The sequence below is a fragment of the Hemitrygon akajei genome, chromosome 23 (assembly GCF_048418815.1).
Source record: "Hemitrygon akajei chromosome 23, sHemAka1.3, whole genome shotgun sequence".
NCBI lineage: Eukaryota > Metazoa > Chordata > Chondrichthyes > Myliobatiformes > Dasyatidae > Hemitrygon > Hemitrygon akajei.
The window spans coordinates 42609759-42631967 of NC_133146.1; the positions used below are offsets into that span (position 1 = coordinate 42609759).

The 22209-nt window shown below is 37.9% G+C and overlaps 1 protein-coding gene across 1 annotated transcript in view; it reads left to right on the forward strand.

Annotated features, from left to right (window-relative positions):
• Positions 1 to 22209, forward strand: part of cfap46 (cilia and flagella associated protein 46) — a 196688-nt gene that overhangs the window by 81365 nt on the left and 93114 nt on the right. Inside the window, exons 22-30 of the mRNA XM_073027519.1 lie at positions 6012 to 6143; positions 7078 to 7243; positions 12431 to 12512; positions 12959 to 13106; positions 14317 to 14500; positions 15374 to 15533; positions 16358 to 16593; positions 18459 to 18572; positions 20760 to 20924. Coding sequence (XP_072883620.1) covers positions 6012 to 6143; positions 7078 to 7243; positions 12431 to 12512; positions 12959 to 13106; positions 14317 to 14500; positions 15374 to 15533; positions 16358 to 16593; positions 18459 to 18572; positions 20760 to 20924 — 1387 coding nt within the window. The remainder of the gene's footprint in view (positions 1 to 6011; positions 6144 to 7077; positions 7244 to 12430; positions 12513 to 12958; positions 13107 to 14316; positions 14501 to 15373; positions 15534 to 16357; positions 16594 to 18458; positions 18573 to 20759; positions 20925 to 22209) is intronic.

Genomic DNA, 22209 nt, shown 5'->3' on the forward strand with positions numbered 1-22209 from the left:
AGGGGGTGGGGTGAAGCTAAGAGCTGGAAAGGTGGTTGGCAAAAGAGATACAGAGCTGGAGAAGGGAAAGGATCATGGGATGGGAGGCCTAGGGAGAAAGAAAGGGGGAAGGGAGCACAAGAGGGAGATGGAGATGGAGTGATGGGCAGAGAGAGAAAAAAAAGGGGGAAATCAATAAATCAAGGATGGGGTAAGAAGGGGAGGAGGGGCGTTAATGGAAGTTAGAGAAGTCAGTGTTCATGCCATCAGGTTGGAGACTGTCCAGATGGAATGTAAGGTGTTGTTCCTCCAACCTGAGTGTGGCTTCATCTTGACAGTAGAGGAGGCCATGGATAGACATATCAAAATGGGAATGGGACGTGGAATTAAAATGTGTGGCCACAATCAACTCCTTCATTTTCTTCAACATTGAGGAAGAGATTGTTTTCTTCGCATCACTGTGTCAGGGCGTTGACCTCCTCTGTAGGCTGTCTCCTCATTGTTGGAAATAAGGCCTATCATTGTCGTGTTATCTGCAAATTTGATCAGCAGATTGGAGCTGTGTGAGATAACACAGTCATAGGAGTAGAGGAGGAGCTCAGGATACAACCCTGTGGGGCTCTTCTGATGAGGGACAATAGCACCCATTGCTTCCAATACAGGGAGTAAACCAATTGCATGCTGCATGCTGATTTACAAGATTGTCACCAGTATTAGCCAAGCTGCTCATTGTCCCAGCAGAATACTGAAATTGACAAATGGATAGCCCCACTTAACTTGTACCACTTATCACTATTCTGTAGCTCTTAGGGTTAGAGGTGATAACGTGGTATTGTACTGCAGATTCTTGAAAGAGTTCCAAACCTAGGAGACATCCAAGATTGATAGAAGAACTGTTTATGTTTTTATTTTCAGACATGATGCCAGAGGCTTTGGTGCAGAAAATGCAAAGTAGCAGAAATAGTCCAAAATGCAGAAGTTCAAAGTAAATTTATTATCAAAGTACTTGTATGTCACCATTTACAACCCTGAGATTCATTGTCTTGCAGGCATACTCAATGAATCCATAGAATAATGAACATAACAGAATCAATGAAAGACTGCACCAACTTGGACATTCAACTAGTGTGCAAATACAAAAAGAAAGAAATAATGATAATAAATAAATAAGCAATAAATATTGAGTATATGAGGTGAAGAGTCCTTAAAAGTGAGTCCATATGTTGTGGGAACATTTCAATGATAGAACAAGTGAAGTTGAGTATCGATTTTTGCCTCTATTTTCACTTCAAAAACCTGAGGTTGTCTTTGTGCCCATAGTCATTGATTTCTGCAGTTTTCACAGATTTATGAAATTGCTTTCATTCCCTATTGCAGTCATAAAGCAACTCTCTATTAAGGCCAGATTTTTATCAGCTACCTTGATCTGGCACTAGCCAGTCACATAATTATATACTGTGGACGTGCATATTCAGATTCTTGTACCCAGATTCAGCCCACTAATTTATCTGCACATAAATGCCAGTATATTCCTTACAGGACATTTTTATTGGAGGTTTCATTAGCTAAAATGTTACTTTTGGAGAGAGGTTTTCCAATAGTATTACTGATAATTCACAGTAAAATAAATATTACAAAATCGTTAATAGAAGTTCATCTGGGTCCCAAATGGAATAAGACAAAATAAACTATATTAGAGATTAAGGAAATGATGTAGCCAATTTGTGTCTACTGTCACAGAAAAAGATGAAACAAACTACTATAAAACTATGGAACATTAGAGGTCCAGACTGAATAAGGAGCAGAAAGTATTAGAAAATCTAATACTTGTGATATTAATGAAAGTAAAACGCAATAAATCTCAAGGACTTAATGAAAGGCATATTAGGGTGTAATATGAGGTTACTACAGAGAGAGTGGGTGCACTGGTTGCTATCTTTCAGAATTCTATAGATTCTAGAATGATTCCTACTGTAGCAAATCTAATCTCATTAAATAAGAAAGGAAGAAAATAGAGAACTACAGTTAGCCTCATATCAGTAATAGGAAAATGGTGGAATTTATTGTTAAGGAAGCTCTCATAGAGAACTACAGATTTAATAACAGGATTGAGCAGAGTCAACATGGATTTACTGTATGAGGGGACGAATCTATTAGAATATTTTGAGGTAGTAGCTACCAAAGTAGGTCTGGGCAAGTCAAGTCAATTCAATACACTTTTTATTGTCATTTCGACCATAACTGCTGGTACTGTACAGGGTAAAAACGAGACAATGTTTTTCAGGACCATGATGCTACATGAAACAGTACAAAAACTACACTGAACTACATGAAAACAACACAGAAAAAAAACTACACTAGACTACAGACCTACCCAGGACTGCATAAAGTGCACAAAACAGTGCAGGCATTACAATAAATAAAAGACAAGACAATAGGCACAGTAGAGGGCAGTAAGTTGGTGTCAGTCCAGGCTCTGGGAATTGAGGAGTCATAACTTGGGAGAAGAAACTGTTACATAGTCTGGTCGTGAGAGCCCAAATGCTCTGGTGCCTTTTCCCAGATGGCAGGAGGGAGAATAGTATATATGAGGGGTGTGTGGGGTCCTTTATAATGCTGTTTCCCTTGCAGATGCAGCGTGTAGTGTAAATGTCCATAACTGTGGGAAGAGAGACCCTGATGTTCTTCTCAGCTGACCTCACTATCCACTGCAGGGACTTGTGATCTGAGATGGTGCAATTTCCAAACCAGGCAGTGACACAGCTGCTCAGGATGCTCACAATACAACCCCTGTAGAATGTGATAAGGATGGGGGGGGGGGGGGGAGATGGACTTTCCTCAGCCTTCGCAGAACGTAGAGACGCTGCTGGGTTTTCTTTGCTATAGAGCTGGGGTTGAGGGACCAGGTGAGATTCTCCACCAGGTGAACACCAAGAAATTTGGTGCTCTTAACAATCTCTACCGAGGAGCTGTCGATGTTCAGTGGGGAGTGGTCGCTCCGTGCCCTCCTGAAGTCAACAACCATCTCTTTTGTCTTGTTCACATTCAGAGACAGGTTGTTGGCTTTGCAACAGTCCGTTAGCCGCTGCACCTCCTCTCTGTATGCTGACTCGTCATTCTTGCAGATGAGATCCACCATGGTCGTGTCATTGGCGAACTTAATGGTGTGGTTCGAGCTGTGTGTTGCAGCACAGTCATGGGTAAGCAGGGTGAAAAGCAGTGGAGTGAGCACACAGCCCTGGGGGGCCCCCGTGCTCAGTGTGATGGTGTTGGAGATGCTGCTCCCGATGCGGACTGACTGAGGTCTCCCAGACAGGAAGTTTAGTATACAGCTGCAGAGGGAGGTGTTCAGGCCCAGTAGGCTCAGCTTTCCTATCAGTTTCTGAGGGATGATTGTGTTAAATGCTGAACAGAAGTCTATGAACAGCATTCAAATGTATGCGTCTTTTTTGACCAGGTGGTTTAGGGCCAGGTGGAGGATGATGGCAATGGCGTCGACTGTTGAGCGGTTGGGACGGTACGCAAACTGCAGGGGTCCAGTGAAGGGGGCAGCAGGGTCTTAATGTGCCTCACGATGAGCCTCTCGAAACACTTCATGATGATGGATGTGAATGCAACAGGATGTAGTCATTGAGGCAGGACACTAAAGTCTTCTTCAGCACAGGGACGATGGTGGCGGCCTTGAAGCACATTGGAATGGTGACATTGCTCAGGGAGATATTGAAGATGTCAGTTAGAACATCTGCTAGCTGGTCTGCACATCCTCTAGGCACTCTACCAGGAATATTGTCTGGTACAGCAGCCTTCCGTGGGTTGACCCTGCACAGGGATCTTCTCATATTGGCCACAGTGAAGCTCAGCACCTGGTCATTTAGAGGAGGGGTGGACTTCCTCGCTGCCACATCATTTTCCGCCTCAAAGCGAGCGTAGAAGTTATTCAGCGCATCTGGGAGGGAGGCATCACCCACACAGTCAGATGATGTTGTCCTGTAGTTGGTGATGTCCTGAATGCCCTTCCACATGTGTCCCGTGTCGCCGCTGTCCTGGAAGTGGCTGTGGATTCGCTGGGCGTGTGCACGCTTTGCCTCTCTGATGGCCCGGGACAGTTTAGCCCTCGCTGTTGTTAGGGCTGCCTTGTTACCTGCTCTGAAGGCAGAGTCACGGGTCCTCAGCAATGCACGCACCTCTGCTGTCATCCATAGCTTCTGGTTAGCGCGTGTAGTGATGGTCTTGGACAAAGTGACGCTATTGATGCACTTGCTGACGTAGCTAGTCACTGATGTTGTGTATTCCTCTAAGTTGGTAGAGTCGCCATCGGTTGCAGCCTCCCTGAACATGTGCCGGTCAGTGTGCTCAAAGCAGTCTTGAGGAGCAGAGATGGCTCCTGCTGGCCAGGTTTTCACCTACTTCTGAACTGGTCTGGAGCACCTGACGAGCTGTCTGTATGCTGGGATTAGCATAACAGAGATGTGGTCTGAGTAACCGAGGTGGGGGCGGGGCTCCGCCTGGTACGCATCGGGGATGTTTGTGTAAACCAGGTCCAACGCATTCTTCCCCCTCATTGCAAAGTCAACATACTGATGGAATTTGGGGAGCACTGACTTCAGGTTCGCGTGGTTAAAATCTCCGGCGACAATAAACAGTCCATCAGGGTGTGCGTTCTGCAGTTCGCTAATAGCCCCGTACAGTTCACAGAGCGCCTCCTTAGCATTAGCATTAGTAAGCCAGTTGGTCTGGTGTATTGGACATTCTGAAGGCCTCACTGTACTGGGGTAATAGATTGGTATGTCCAGATTATTGGTAATGGACAAAAAACACAGAAGGCATAAATGATTTTTTTAACAGTTTGAGATTTTGAAAAGTGAAGTTTACAGGGATCACTGTTGAGGCCGCAGTTATTCATTCTCCATATCAATTGAGGAGATGAAGTGTATTATATCTTAGTTCATACATATACAGGCTGTGTGGGGTGCGGTGGCTGCAAAGAGACTTTAGGAGTTAAGTGAAGAGTCAAGGACATAGCAAATAGAATATAAATGGAAGAATGTGAGGCCATCCACTTCAACACAAAAATTAGAAAGGCAGAGTATTATTTAAATGATATAAGATTGAAAATAATGGGGCTCAGACAGATATGAGAGTTCCTTTGCATACATCAGCAAGTTAATATGCTTTATTATGCAAGTTTTGCAGGTATATAGGAAGGCAAGTGCTATGTTGACCTTTTGCATAGGCTATTTGAGTTCATGAGTAAAGTCACTTTCCTTCAGTGAGATTGAACTCTAATAACTCCAAATCCAGTCTTCTATCTCTTAGCCTTAAAAAGGATACACTTGTGAAACTTCCCCAGACTAAATTGTAGAATAAAAATAGAAAATGTTGGAAATTTTCAGCAGGTTATGAAATATACTTAAAAAGAAAAACTGAGCTAATATTTCAGGTCCTTTATGCTGCCATTCCTGCTAAATATTAGCAACTTTTTCTGCTTTTTTATTTATGATTTTCATCATTTCCATCAAATGCAATTTTAATCATTTTGAATTCAAGCATGATGGATTTGTTTCCTTTGAGAAAAAATTAAACAGACTAGGCCTGTACTTTCCAGAGGGTAATGAGCCTTTACCTGAGAGGACTGTAGTGGCTAAGTCTCAGAGTGTATTCATAACAAAGATTGATAGATGCTTAAATGTTAAGGGAATCAAAGAATGTGTAGTTAGTACAAGAATGTAGAGCTGAGTTTGAAGATCAGTCAAGTTGGTGGAGCAGACTAGATGGGCTGGATGGTCTAATTCATGAATTTATTATGTTCTTACTGTATGTGTAAACATGGAAACTGTAATCATGTGCCATGCATACCATGAAATGTATGATACTACCTTAGTGAGACTACCTTAAATGGAAAAACGTATTTTCCTTGACCACATTGCTGATCCAGCTTGTGAAGTCTGGGTGCCATTTAAAAGACGAAACCAGTTTTGGAAAACAATTGTTGATTGCAATTAGAAAATGGATTTTTATTTGTGTTTATCCAGGCATAATAATACAGTTAAGCATGAATTGCTAAGTGTTGTTGCCTGTATCCAAGGACAGAACTTGATGAAGACTGGAGTTGGAAATAGTGAAATGCGTATTGCTGCAATCAGAGCATTTGAAATGAGTGCAAGGTAATTTTATTTCAGAGCAGAACAAATATGAATGCTAACTTTCTTCATAAAGTCTTGGCTTAATACAATCATTTAAAATATTAATAAGTTTTATTAATTTGCAGCATCAGAAATATGCTGATAAGTAAATAGAGCACAGTACAGTATGGCACAGTAGCAAACTCTTATGCCCAACATGCCGATATTGACCATCATGTTAATCTAACTCATCCTATGTACCTGACATGGTCTATATCCCTTGATTCCCTGCCCATTCATAGGTCTAATTCTTTGGGGTCAAGGTTCACAGTTCACTGAATTGCTGAATTATTTTTATCTAGTAGTTTTGATTTTGATTATAGACATTTCCTTAGATTTAGATAGAAAGGTTTGGATTTTAGACAAAGTAGCACCGGTTAGTAAAATAACAAAAATAAATATTTGACAGACCTTCTTTCTCAGTGCTATTCAATGGTAAGAGAGATAGTAAGATGTAGGAGTTTTAGCAGATATTACTTGTAGATTTGTAGGATTAATGGTTATTTGGAGTGACAATGGAGAAAGAAATGTTTATGTCAGGAAGCTACTGACCTGGAGATTGGCAGATGTGTAAGTCCTGCTTGAGATCTGCTACTGATGATGAAGCCAAAGCTGGCAATAGGTAGATTTAAAGGCAGATAAATTTTAAGAAGTGATAACTATTTTTCTTAAAAGTGAGGCATGTGATATAGTTATCTCTTTGATGAATTGAAGGGATCATAATTTTAATTACCTCTAGGAAGGAGGTAACATAATGTAAATTGCAGACTACAAGCCCGAGAACTCCAATGTAAGCTGATGTAATGCAAGGAAAATAATTTCTCATACTTTTCATCTCTTCTCAATAGTGGACAAAATTGTGACAGTGCATCTCGGAGAAGAAACTACATTAATAGATATTTGTATTCTTTAACAGTCACGGAGAAAAGGCTAGATGTATGAAACTTGTAATGAATTCAGCAAAGCACTTTTGGAATTCTTGTCTGTCTTTGATACCATCTATTGTGGAAAGAACTATACTTGAAGAGCCTCTTAAATCTTTCTTAAAGGCCATTCACAATACATACACCAAAAATAAAAAGGTAAGGTACTTGCAATAATTTTAGTAGTATTTCTTCAGGTACCATATAATTGTCAACCAAACATAATTGCGGATGACTGTCATTGAGTGTAATCTCAGCATGATATGCCACCTGGTATCCTTTTATACTGCACCGGCCAGAATCCACCGAGTAAATTGTCGTCAGTAGATCGCATCTGGAATTTCCAGTTGGTGGACGATTTCCTTCCGTGCCGCTCTGACATATTGGGAAATCATGTACATGGCAAATTACAGCAGTGGCTTGCCTTTGCCTTCTGCCAGGTGAGTTTTTTTATGAGATCACCAGCTCTTAAGCCAGCACGGATGGAGAGCATGCAAGGGAGCAGGCCAGGTTCGAACTGTTTAGTACAGAAACAGCGATTGCTATTGTTTTTATGGGTATTTATAGTGGTCATGCCCATGCCTAGAGAAGCAGTGCATGACCCATTCTTGGAAGCATGATGTTTACTCAGTTGTTTTCAGTGATTCCAATAACCCCAAGATATTTAAAAATTCTTAACATTTGAAATAACTAATTAAAACAACTAACTGAATAACTAAATTGAATTAAAACTATCTTATTTGGTTGGATCTTTTTGAACCAAGCACACTATTTTGAACTATCAGCCAAAATGCCCACACGTTCTCATTTACCCCTGAGCCAGACATGGAAGGTTGATCTCATCACCCTCCATGCCCTTGAGTCAAGTTTCAATTTCCAGTCAGCAATTAGACCCTATGTGGAGCAGAATGTATGCCCCAGTTAAACATGCCCTGACAGAAGAAAAAGCATGTTATACAAGTTAAGGACTTAGTTCATTTTGAATATCTGACCAGGTATATATATATATATATATATATATATTTTAAAGTTGGATCAAACATTACTTTAAGTCACTAACAGTACCATATTGAAAGTCATGGAGTTCCACAAGATATTCACTGATCCTTGCACCCTCAAGTCTGGCAGTGAGGTTGGAACTGTAACTAGGCTTCACATGTCATACTGCAAACAGCTTGCACCATGTTCCTGTTAAAAACTGGAAGAAACTGCATTTATATAAGGAGCTAAAATAAATTCAGAGAGCAACTTTATAATTCATTTGGGCATCATAGCAGAAATACCCTTAAAATTAATTGTTCCCCAATAATAGGGATGTTTAGATTTACAAACATTCATATTAGAAAGGTTTGTAATTTAAAATGACAAAATCAAGTTGGTTGAATATGTAATAAACCACAATGAATTTGTGAATAGATTTTCAGAATTTATTGGTTAATAAAAGCCACTTGGTTTTCAAAATTTAGGTTAATAGTTTGATTTTGATATTTTAAATTGGAAAGATGCACTCAATGGCTACTGTTAGGGGCATTTGCTCATTATAGAGAACATCTAATCAGCCGATCATGTGTTAGCAACTCAATGCATAAAAACGTGCAGACATGGTCAAGACCTTCAGTTGTCTTTCAAACCAAATATCAGAATGGGAAAGAAATGTAACCTAAGCAACTTTGACCATGGACGAGAATGGCCAGACTGGTTCAAGTTGAGTGGAAGGTGACAGTAACTCAAATAACCACACATTACAATGGTGGTGTACAGAAGAACATCTCTAAATGCGCAACATGTTGACTTTGAAGTGGCTGGGCTACAACAACAGAAGACTACAAATATACACTCAGTGGCCAAGTTACTAGGTACAGGGTGTATCTAATAAAGTGGACACAGTGTAAGTATGAATTAAAAAAGGGGGTAGTAGAAACATGCCAAACGGCTATCGTTGCAGCATAGTGGATTGCAAATACAGGTAGTCTGAGGGTCATTTAAGTGGTCTGTTCCTGAGAACTGTCCATAATCTGATTTATCTTTTAGTTCGATACTTTTGTTTTCTGGAGCTGTACTTCTTTCATTTCATTGGCAAATCATCCCATGTTACCATTAACCAAACTAATGGAATATATACAATATCCAGTCATTAATAAATACCGCAAAACATTTTATTGTTTAAAAAAATTCTCAGCTCAGGCTAGTAAAACCTGAGGTGTGGGCATAGCCAAGCACACTCAGTTCTCAATTGCTAGTTACTTTCGGACTATTCCAGTAGTGTTTAGTATTGTAGTTTTCTGAAGATTTACATAGATATTGCTGTGTAGCCCTAATTGTTTATTAGTATTTTTATTTTGTTCTTAGCTCAAGCTAGTAAAACCTGCGGTGCAGGCATAGCAAAACACACTCATTTATCAATTGCTAGGAACTTTTGGACTATTCCAATGGTGTTTAGTATTGTGGATTTATGAAGATTTATGTAGATATTAATGAGTAGCCCTAATTGTATTGTATCCAGCTGCTCTGTTTTGCAATCTATTAGCTCTTATGCACCTTTATGTTTAGTGTTCTGCATTTATCCAGTCCAAAGTTTACATTTATATCTTTCGAAAATAGTTCTTTTGAATTAATTACTTTAGCTGCAGTGATGAAGGAACATATAATTTCAAATCATCCATGTATAGAGATGCATTAAGGTATAGCTCATTTCATTGTTTCTAAGTTGATAACTAATTTTCCTCCGTTTCAGTAAATTAGAGTGGGGTTAAAGCTAGACATAACCATAGTGGATTTACAAAGCCACCTTGGAGAATGCCACTATTTATTTTGATAATGGTAGTTATTCTTTTTTGGTTGTTAATAGATAGCGTGGTTATAGTATGCCAATACTTGATGAACTGTTGAAGGAATTTCACAAAAAATTGGGTGTAGCTTATACATATTAAGATATTTATATATATTTATTATATATTAACCATTGATGTGGGACAGAGTCAAATGCCTTTTGGGTAGTCAATTTAGCAACATGAAAGATTTCTACTTTTCTGCCTGGCTTGATTTAGAATGATAAAATCTATTATCCGTTGTTCTTTACATCCATTCATACCCATACAGCATCTTTTCAGCTCTTCTGTAAGTATATTGTGGTTATCCATTGAGTGGTGGTTAGTTGTGAGATACATGATGTTACAATTTTATATATATTTGTAAACAGGTAATAGGACGATATGTTGCTGGATCTTTTCTGATTTCCCCTTTTAGGTAAAAGATACGTTTTACCTTATTAATAATATTATTATTAGTAATATTATATTTAAATTTCTCAGCTCAAGCTGATAAACCTGAGGTGCGGGCATAGCCAGCACACTCTTTTCTCAATTGCTGGGAACCTCTGGACTATTTTAGTGGTGTTTAGTATTGTGACTTTCTGAAGATTTACATAGATATTGCTATGTAGTCCTAATTGTTTAATAATAAGGTGCTTTACTTTCTGTAAGTCAGGTCATTCATATCCTGGAAAGGTCCTGTACTGTTGACATAGTCAATTCAAGAGATTAGGACAACAAAGAGGTGGTCAGGAGAGACAGTGGGATTACTTCAAATTGGTGAACTTGACAGCGTTTAATGACTCATCTGTGGATCTGAATGAATATACCATGGTTGTCATGGATTTTAGTAAAACAGTTGTAGATGAGTGTGCAATTACAAAAAAAAATCATGGTACCACCTCTGCTTCCTTAGGATTTTGTGAAGATTCAGTATTGCATCTAAAACTCTGACAATCTTCTATAGATATATGGTAAAGAGTATATTGACCAGCTGCATCACTGCCTGGTTTGGAAACACTAATGCTCTTGAATGGAAAATCCTACAAAAAGTAGTGGATATGGCCCAGTCCATCATGGATAAGGCCTTCCCCACCATTGAGCACATATTTATGAAGCGTTACCGCAGCACAGTAGCATCCATCATCAAGGACTTCCACCAGTCAGCCCATCCTCTGTTCTCATTTCTGCCATCAGGAAGAATGTATAGAGCCTCAGGGTTCACACCACCTAGTTCAGGAACAGCTATTACTCCTCAACCATCAAGCTCTTGAGCCAAAGGGGAGAACTTCACTCAACTTCACTTGCCCCATCATTGAAATATTCCCAGAACCTATGGACTCACTATCAAGGACTCCTCATCTCATGTTCTTAATATTTATTGCTTAGTTATGTATTATTATTTGTTGTTATTATTAATTCTTTGTTTTTGTATCTGCACAGTTTGTTGTATTTTGCACACTGGTTGAGCAGCCAAGATGGTGCAGTCTTTCATTGATTCTATTGTGATTATTATTCTATTATGGACTTATTGAGTATGCCTGCAAGAAAATTAGTCTCAGGGTAGTATATGGTGACATGTACAGAGCCTATAAAAAGTATTCACCTCCCTCCTGGAAGTTTTCATGTTAATTTAGATCATTTTGTTGGGATCTGTTTTCACTTTGACACAAAAGGGTCTTTTCTGTTGATCAAAAAAGCCAAATTAAATTCTCTGTGATTCAATGTTGTAAAACAATAAAACATGAAAAATTCCAGGGAGGGGAAGTACGTACTTCGCTAATAAATTTACTTAGAACTTTGGACTTTGGGTTGCTCTGCCTAAAGTCTACTTGTAAATTGTGGTTCACAATGAAAGTTGTGCTGAAGTTGAAACACCATCTTTGATTTGACGTTAAGCCAAACATCAGAAGTTATATGGCTTTGCGGTAAAATACAAGAAACAGACTGACTATACTCTGTGGTGAGGGAAACATAGTTATTTTTTTTAATTCAAAGGATTGAATATTATGGTTGCTGGAAATAGGAAGTTGAAATAGAAAATACTTGAAATACTCAGCAGGTCAGATATTCTGCAAGGAGATAGAAACAGAGTCAAATCAGTACTTACCAAAACATTTACCAGCAGATAAGAAAGTGAGTACCACAATAGGAAACTGTAGTAATACTAAGGGAAAATAAACAATGGAATGGAAATAATCCACTAGTTGTTTCCAGGAAGTGACAGAGCACAAATGACCCAATGATCTATTGTGTTGTATGACTCAAAGAGAGTCTTCATGTTTCTGCATATGTAAGCTGAACATTTATGAATTTCAATGTCTACCATTTCACTAGAACCATGTGTGGCCTCTCTAATCACAATCATGCATTTAGTATCCAATGTTTATACCAAAAAATGAATCCATTAATAAACTCCTATTAGCATCGCACAGTCAGAAATGTATTGGTTTGACCAATTATTTTTCAGGATTTAAATGCGTGGCTCAGGTTCAAGGCTGTTTTCACTGCATAATCTTTTCCTTGTGCACTATAGGAAGGAGAAAAGGAAGAAATGTCTCCACACCCAACAATTAAACAGCAAACACATTATTCCATTCAAGATCAATTTCTGATATGTAAGTGAAACCTTCTGTTCTTTACAGCAGCCTCTTAAGTTGACAAATCATTTCTTAACATAGTTGTAGACTAATTTAGGAGTAACAGCAAAAAAATACTACCTGGCAAAAATTGATTGTTCATCCCAGCTAGTCCATGATACCATCTATTGTCCACACTGGTAATTGTAATCCATACGCCCAAGATCACTATCTTTTCATTTCCTTTCCTTAAAACTCATTTTGGCCTGTACTTAAATTATAGTACAATCTATAGGGTCACACTCTTCTGTGTAAAATATTTTCTCTATGTCCTGAACCTTCTACAGTTTAATTTTTATGAAGGAATTTATTCTCATCTCATTCATCTAAGCCCTTATTTTGAGATTGTAGTGTTTGTTCAATTTGTCGTCCCTGGTGTTTACAGTATCTGTATAATAATTATAGCTCATTACATTTGTTTGAAGCTATTGGTGATGCTGAAGATGATCTCAAGTTAAGGGCAGCAATGTATGGTCTTTTATTTCACATTAATGCAAATAAAGGAGACTGGAAAGCTGGGTTAAAGGTGTTGGACAATGCTATCAGTGAAATGCCGAAGACAAAGCAGAGGCTGTAAGTAAAATGAGATATGTTCCTAAAAAATTAGATTCATTTTCATTTATTTATCACATGTACATCAAAACATTCCGTGAAATACATCATTTCCTTAGCAACCAACACCACCTAAGGTTGTGCTGGGGCAGCTCATAAATATCACCACGCAGTCTGGCATCAACAAAGCATGGCCACAATGCTCAGCAGAACAATAGCAACAAAACAACAACAAGAAAAAAACCCTTTCCTCCCTTCCATCCATCCAATTACATACACACAGACAGTCCTCCAATTCCAGGGCAGGAGGCTTCCAGGCCTCCAGCCTCCATTAGACACATGGACTTGTAGACATCAGGCCTCCAATGTCCACCGTGGACTCACAGAGTCACGGCTTTGGCTATCAGGCCTCAACTTCAGGACTTCCAATCGGCCTTTGGGCTTTGATCTTTGGTATCAACTCCAGTACTCAGCGATGATGGAGCACTGAATTCCACGCCTCGAATTCTGGACTCACCAATGACAGGACCTCAAACTCTGGACTTGCCAAGTTGCATACCAAGGGAGAATCAGCTCTTGTGTCTTAATTTTGCTGATCCTGAGGAGAACTTGCTGACTGGGTAGTGGGAATGGCACCAATCCTCACTGGTCTTCATTCAGACCACCTGCTAGCCCAACACCTGTCTAAAGATGTCCTTTGTCTACATTGTCATTGGCCTTTGAACACAGAGCACAGAGTGGAGGCCTAGACTCCAGCCTTATCCCTAACTCTCTACATTTTTGTACCTAAATGCTAACTTGATCTCTAGCTCCAAAAACCATCCCTACCAACCTGGAACTTAAGTTTCAGGTTGAACCACAACCTTGACTAAGACCACAGCTTGGCACCACCTTGAATGGAAGAAATTAATAGTATATGAAAGAAGTCACTTTACTTGTCCAGCGAGTACTGGATAGGTGAGGTGCAATTCTGCTCTAATGGGATATCGCTAGTAAGGTGCCCCATCTTTTGAAGATGTTATACATTGAGAAATTCCCTAAATTGCAGATACCACCAAGGAAGCAATGGCTGAGAATGAATACAACAGTACATTCTATTCATAGATGTAAAAATGCATTTTAAATTGTATTTTTATAAGTTTGTTTTTAACTTATGCATTAATCAGTTTATGAATGTAAAATATTTTCAAAAAGTACAAAACTTTCTTGATGTTTTTCTTTCTGTTTTAAGGCTTCTTTTCAAGCATAGAATTGTGGTAAATGCCAGGCTTGGTCGCAATATCCAGATGGATATGCAGAAATTAAATGATGAAAGTGAAGACCATATATCATATTTGTGGCACCGTGTGGCAGTGTTCTCAAAGGACGTAGCAAATCAATTAACTTGCTATCAGAATTCAATTGGTGCATTGAAGGTATTTTGCACATGTATTCAGTATAACAGTAAGCTATAGTGAATGGTTCTCTGCCTTAAAACTTTAAATGATTATAAACAATTGTAGTCTTAAATATTTAATCCTTAATGTTAAAACAGGTACATTAGATCTATAGTAATAAAGCAGAGAATCAAAATTAACAGGAAAGTAATCCAACCAAAAAAAATGTAATTAATTCCTAATCTCAGCAATTAAACGAAAATGACTACATCTCCACCAATCTTTTCTTCAGACTCTTTTCTAGGCCTATTGCATCTGCAAAATAATTTCTCATAATATGCCTTCTATAATTACATATCATCTCATCATGATCATCTGATCATTCCTAAAGTCCAAGCTTAAGGCACAGTAGAATGCTGTCTCATTACTGTTCTGAACCAGCAGTCTCCATTTCATAACCACACAACACTATTGTTAATCTCTACCATCATTTTTTTCAGTTTGTCATTATGAATTTTCTCATTTTTCTCTGTGGCATTTCCATTTCTCTATGTATGCCATGTCATTTTTGTTTAGTTTCTTATTAAACTTTTGCATTGTGCCACATTATTGAACCCCTACAAATCGAACCTCCGCCGGCAAAGTTGTTCCTGTTAATTCCAGCCTCACTACTTACCCACAAAGTTCCTTTTGAAATGCTATGTGCAACAATCCGTGTATCATCACTGCACACCTACAGCAAACCCCGGTTTTTCACTGCCAATCTTTTCTTTAACATGAGCTTATATATTCCAGCATTTCAATTTCCTGGTCCAATAGTATAAAAATGAGTAACACAATGTTTAAAATTTGATGCCTTCTCATGTGAATTTATTTTGTGGATTCTATTAATATTGCATTTGATTTGTTCAGAAACCAGAAAGTAACTGGCAGAAGATTGAAGAATTGATTGAATTTGGTGAATGGTTGTATTGCAATGGATTTTCTATCACTGATGCTCTCTGTCAATTAGACTGGGCAGTAGATATACTTCTGAGTATGAAACATTGGGTAAAACCTACGGAGGATGAAGGTGAGCTAAACTGATTTCTTTTTTCCAAAGTTATAAGTTTTATGATGGGGTAAATCGCTTACAGCTCTTGCTTGCAAGTCTGCATGCTCAATGTCATTCTGATATTCAGAGAATCCAGTCATTATGAGACCTAAGCACATCGCAAGCACATGAATGCCTGATATCAACCAAGAATTTGAAAAGAGAAACTTGATAGTTCTTGTAAGGGGTGTGGGACTTACAATGTGTGGTTGTACTTATCTGAGCAGATGGATACTGAATGGGAATGTATTCAGAACTCATTTTCACACCTTGGAGTCACTAGCTAGTGCTAACTGGCAGTGTACACAGTGTGCCCAATGTTGTAGGTAATACTAAAAGTGTGCACTTGACTCACCAAACAATATGATGGCACGCATAGCCCCAAATAAACTATAGAGTGGAGTCCAGTTTCTTCGTCCAAGCTTCAATTTATCATCATAGGACATTGCATCCTATTCATGAAAGCCCTATGTCCGATGTCTTGACCTTATACCCATTAAACTGCTGAAGAACTAACTCCCCTTTCTATGCACTATGCTAATTCATATTGTAAACAACTCCCCTTCTGAAAATCCCTTCTGAAAATCTGTCGTCTGGATGTTCATAAGTAGACGGAATGAAATAGTGCCATCTAGTGATGCATTAAAAAAGACGATCCTTGTAATTCAATAGACAGTTAAGAAAATTCATCACCTTTATTTCTGCTTTCATAGATGTGTCAAATTAAATAATTTTTTTTACTCTTTTAATTTTGGATCTTGGTTCTGATATCTTCCTTTAGTTGTTATATTTCTTTTTCACAGAAGAGCACGTAAGTAATGCGGATATGCCAAAAAGTGAAAACTTCATTCCAGTAAATCATCAGCTACTGATAGGAGCACAAAGTATTGACACTAACCTGACCTTAGCAGGCCTGCAGGATGTGAGACAACTGGAAACACTGGTTATAGTGCAAACTATAATGGCAACAATTGCAGGCCGTGCTTCATCCGAGAAACACTGTTTAATGGCTTATGCTTATGTTATGTGCATTTGGCAGGTACGTAAGAGATAAATTCTGCTTTATAGTGGGAATTTTACAGGTTTCAAACAGGATTCTTTTTTCATTGATGGTATCGGCCAGCTGTTTTTATCCTATTAAACAAAGTTATAATAATTTCATTGGGAATCAATGAAATGTAGAATCCATTTTCAATTTCAGGTTATGCTTAAGACTGAAAAAAATTGAAATCCAGTTTGACTAGTTCTAGAGCTACAACTTAAACTAAAGCTATGAAAGCGCATATAAAATGGAAATACACAATGAAAGGAGATACAGAAGCCTGAAGGCACACACTCTGCAATTCAGAAACAGCTTCTTCCTCTATGCCATTCTGCCATCTGATTCCTAAATGGACATTGAAGCTTTGGACACTACCTCACTTTTTAAAATATACAGTATTTCTGTTTTTGCACATTTAAAAAAAAATCTATTCAATATATGTAATTGATTTACTTGTTTATTTATTATGTTTTATTTTATTGTTTTTCTCTCTCTGCTAGATTATGCATTGCATTGAACTGCCGCTGCTCAGTTAACAAATTTCACATCACACGCTGGTGATAATCAGCCTGATTCTGAAGGAAGATATTAGTTAATGCATTTATGCCTAGAGTTCCTGGTGCACTTCATTGGGTACCCTATTTGGGTCAAGCAATGGAGCACCACTGGCAGTGGGGAGTGAGAGGACAGAGGAGAGAGATAATCAGATACTACCAACATTTAAAAGGAGAAATCAGGAGATTTGCAATGGAGGTGGTGATGTAGATGGTTGGTGAATAAGTACTGATAGAAGATTTGGAGCCTGGGCCATCTGGAGCATCAGATCTGGAGACCGAAGCCTGGGATTCTGGTGATCATGGTTTTAGAGCAATAGGCTGTAGAATAGTGTAAAGTGGGCTAAGAAGCCGCAGGATAAAGTTGAATTATTGATTTCCTTTGCAGAATTCCTAGAATGGAACAATGTGGGGACAGAGTGCACCAGAAGGAATGTTGCATGAATGATGGTATCACCCCTACTTTTGAAGTATTTTGTTTATCGAAGTACTTCTCAGATATGACCTGTTTGGTTGTGTGTTTTAACAGTACTCTTTTGAACATATGGAAAATTTCATTGCCCAGTATGGTTAAGTACTGCTCTTTACTTAAATGAATCATTTGGCGGCAACAACTCTGTGTTTGTGTTCTTAGGCAGTGGAGGTATCACATCACCCTATTTGCTGAACAGCCTATTCAACACTGCCAGCCAGCACATTACGCATATTAAAATGAGGCCCAACAATTAAATTAGATCAAACTACTTGTAAATGTCATTGAAAGTGCATAAGTTATGCTCGACAATTGACCTAATCTGTGCTAAATGAAAATCATTCTTCTGTTACCATAATTCTGTTATTCTGTTGGATTATGATCCCATTGTTCCCTAAGTCAAACCTTAAGTTTGTTGTCTAAATTACACCTTAAGTTTCCCCATCCTGGACACTCATTTTGCCAGCTCTGAATGTTACTAGCCATTCCCATCCTTTTCTATTTCCAGTACTTTTAATACAGTATATCCAAACACTATTGGCTTTTGAACTATATATTTTGCTATGTTTCTTCTTCTTCTTCACTGGGGAGCGTTCATTGTACAATGAGCATCTTTAACTGTTTTATATTTCACCTTCTGCCTTCTGAGGTAAAGGATGCTGTGGCACAGTTTGATTAAGAGTAGAGATCTCTCCAGTAAACAATACACTAACAATCCCTAAGCATATAGTACTTTTTAAGCTTGGTTACAAATTAATTTCTGATAACAGATTCTACTTGAAGCTATCAATTGTACTTTTTAGCAAATTCTTTGTTTCCTTAAATTGTAATTGTAGGTATCTCTGGCATCGGCAAGGATACTCATTAGGGAGTTAGCTGCTGCAACTCCTCCAAAGACGACTCGTGTAGACACAGGAACCAAATCAAATAAATCAAAGGGCAAGAAAGAGGTATTGTGCATAACTGTGTGAATTCATATTTATCTGAAATGTAATTTGATTTTGGCACTTCATGTGTAGCAAGTGATTGCACATCCATAATCCTAGTACACAAATAATAATGTCTCTTCTTGAAATGCCAACTGTGCCTTTTCCTCCACTGATGCTGCTTGACTCACTGAGCTCTTCCACCAGTTTATTTTTAGCTCCATATTCCAGTATCTGCGGTCTCTTGTCTATCCAATATACAACATGTGATTCCACACCCATAAACTCAGAGGACACATAAACCCAAAGACAGAAGGTGCTGATTGACTTCTACAGAGTAGCCGAAGTAACATAAACAACTGTATGATTTGGACTAAGTTCTGAGGGATATTCTTTCCTCAATATCAATATCTGATCTTCTGTTGCAGTGGATTACAGAAAGTAACTTCTCCAGTAAAAAGGAATTAATATTTGTAAACAAATTATTTGAAAAAGCAACACAACTCAAAGCATCTGATGTGCTAAATTATTACATTCTGGAATTACTGTCCGAATCCTTTTCGTTGTTAGCTTAGCACTGGATTACTTTCCATGTTAATGGTGCCAATAGTATAGTTACAAAAAAAAACCTTGACATATAATCAAATACCACCAGCTTAGGTTCTGTAACAGCATTTTGATGTTTCTTTGTGATCTTAGCAATTGATTCTGTCTTGATTACTTTTTATCTTTGCTTCATACTTTAGTTTCAATATACTTATCATAATAAATTTATATAGTATATTTACCTCATATGAAAACTGTTTGGAAGAGCCTTTTGAATTGTACATCCCACATGGTTTTTAAAGCACTATAAATTGATTAATGGCTAATTGTTACTCCTATGACATATTAGGGATTTCAACTACAGCTCATTTTTGCTTAGCCCTATTGACACATCAGTGTCATGAAATACTTTAGGGACCACAATAGAAATTATTTTACTAAAGATATTGCTCTGGAATTTATGGTGAATAATAAGCCTGACAGTTGTCATGCTCTACAAAGCCAATTTGAATCCGATCGGTGAATTCCTAATGGGCAAATCATACCCATTGAAGTGCTCATACAGGCTGCTAAGCCAACTTCTCAGTCTTCTTGGATACAAAATGGGGAAAAAAAATGTGTGAATGATTATATTCAAAGCCTATTAAAATTAATCTGGTTGTTAAAATTTTTTAATGCTGATACAAATTCCTTTTAAAAATAGGCACTTGAGAACACTGGAAACTTATTCAACAAAGCTTTACTTAATCTGAATTTTGCCTTTGTTTCTCAGAGTCACTTGTAGAAAACAAATGGTTTTGCTTAACCTGTATCAGCCCTTCCCTGACACAGGGTCAGCCGGTATATTTGGAATTTGTCATTCTGCCATTGTTTTCATGAGAAATCTAATGTAGTCAGAATAGTAAGGGTGAGAATCTCTTGAAAAGTTTGTGCAAATTTGATTGGGAAAAATTGCCTTCCTATCACGTGAAGAAATACTTCTGTCATTTCTTAGAAAAATATGGATCAAGGCACTAAAGGAAGTGAGTAAGATAGCCATGTAGGGACAGTTTGAAATGGAATTCTTAAGCTGAGGATGTGGCTTCAAAAAAAGATTGTAGAAAATCAGGAAATATAAACAGCAAAACAGGAAGTAAAGTTTTCTTAAAAATTGTAAATCTATAGGGGCTTTCAGCCATATAAAACAGGATACTGAAGGGATCTGAACACAAGGTTAGATTTTTTAAATTTAAACTAGTGCTAGATTGGGGAAATGAATAAGTGGTTCTATGTGTGAATTGGGAGATGAATTGAAATAGGTTGATGGTGAATCTAGCCAGGAGACATTTAAAGCAATCAAGTTGGAATAAAGGTTTTAACGGTGAATAACTCGAGAGAAGAGTGGTAACATATGAATGAGATTCGTGGTAATTATCAAACTTCAGCTGCATTGGCCTGTTGACAAAATTATATTCTAGGTTTAATAATAGATTTATTAAATAGGATACAACTGCATAAATGCAAGACTAGCAATGTAGCTGTATTAAAAAAAGTAAATGCAGAAAATATTCAACAGGTCAGACCGATGAGTGGGAAGAGAAATAGAACTAATACATGTTGAAGACCCTTCATTTGTATTATTGTTTTAGGTGTTTTTATTTCTGGAGTATCTTTCTTTTCTAATAGCCAGCATCTGATGGTCAAGAGAAATCTCAATCAAATCTACCACCTGCAGCTATGCCAGCTAATCCAGCAGAATGGGCTCTTTATGTTTGTCCCAGTGAAGTTCGAGAGGCCTTCAAAAGAGGCACAAGTAGTTGCCTGATCAACAAGAAAAATATCTTGACACCTGTAAGTATAAGAAACATTTCATTGAGAACACAATTGGCCAGTGATTTGTCATGCTAATGTAAATATTAAGAACATTAACAAAGAAATGCTTTAGATTTTCTTTCCACTTGCTTTTATTGTCAGAAAGTAGTTACAGAACTTGGCAAAGTAAGCTGCTAATAGTAAAAGTTAATCAACAGACACAATGATGGAAAGGTTAGCAAAGGACTTAATTCACTGTTGACGACTACTTCAATCATTCAGTCAATGATGTTGATCTGCATACTGCTTTCATAATTTATAAATTCATTGGTGCCTGTTGTTCCATTAAATTTTTAATTTAATTGCTGTGTGCAATGCTGCATTCAATAATTTAATGTTTACCTGCAGCCAATTTATTTTCAAGATGATGAAGTCCATTGAGATCTGCACACCTCGATGTATCATTTGATGTAAAAAATAGCTCTTATAATTGTCACTAGAAGAAACACTGGCCAATGATACACTGGACAACATTTTTTTTCAGAAGTGTTGCTTCCTCAGAAGTTTTTTTGTTTATGATAGACTGCTTGAAGATGAACACAAATATAATTTTGACTACTTGTATCACGTAGGAATTTGGAGAAACAACAAATTAACTTGTATTGAATATAATGTGTTTAATTGCATAATGGTGCTGATGCTTTACCATAGTTTAACTAAGTTAAAAACATTTTGTTAATGATTTTCATTTGTACTCAGTGTCTGAGGCTTCTCGCTTAAGTGTCCAACAATAATTCACCAGCATTGATGGATTCCAGTTGCCCTGGTATCTTTTCTCCATGACCGCAATGTCCTGGTGAAACCTTTCACCATACTCGTCACTAACAGCACCAAGATTGGCAGGGAAGAAGTCTAAATGGGAATGCAGAAAATTAATCTTTAGTGATATGCTGCATTTCACGGTTTTATATGCTTGAAGCATGCTTTCGACCAGCCTCATGTAGTTTGGTGCTCTGTAGATGCCGAGAAAAATTTCAACAACTCCCTTGAATGCCTTCCATGTGATTTTCTCCGATCCCAATAGAAATTCTTCAAACTGCCTGTCATTGATGATCTGTTTGATTTGTGGAACAACTAAAATGCTTTCCTTAATCTTGGCATCAGTTATTCTGGGAAGCATCTGTCTCAAATATCAAAATCCTTCATAGAAATTTTTGTGCCTGGTGATAGCAAATCCCATCCTTACAGTCCTGAACCCAATAATTATTACTAAAACCTGTCCTGCCACGCAGCAGCCGCACCGCCTAAGCATGCCTGGACAAGA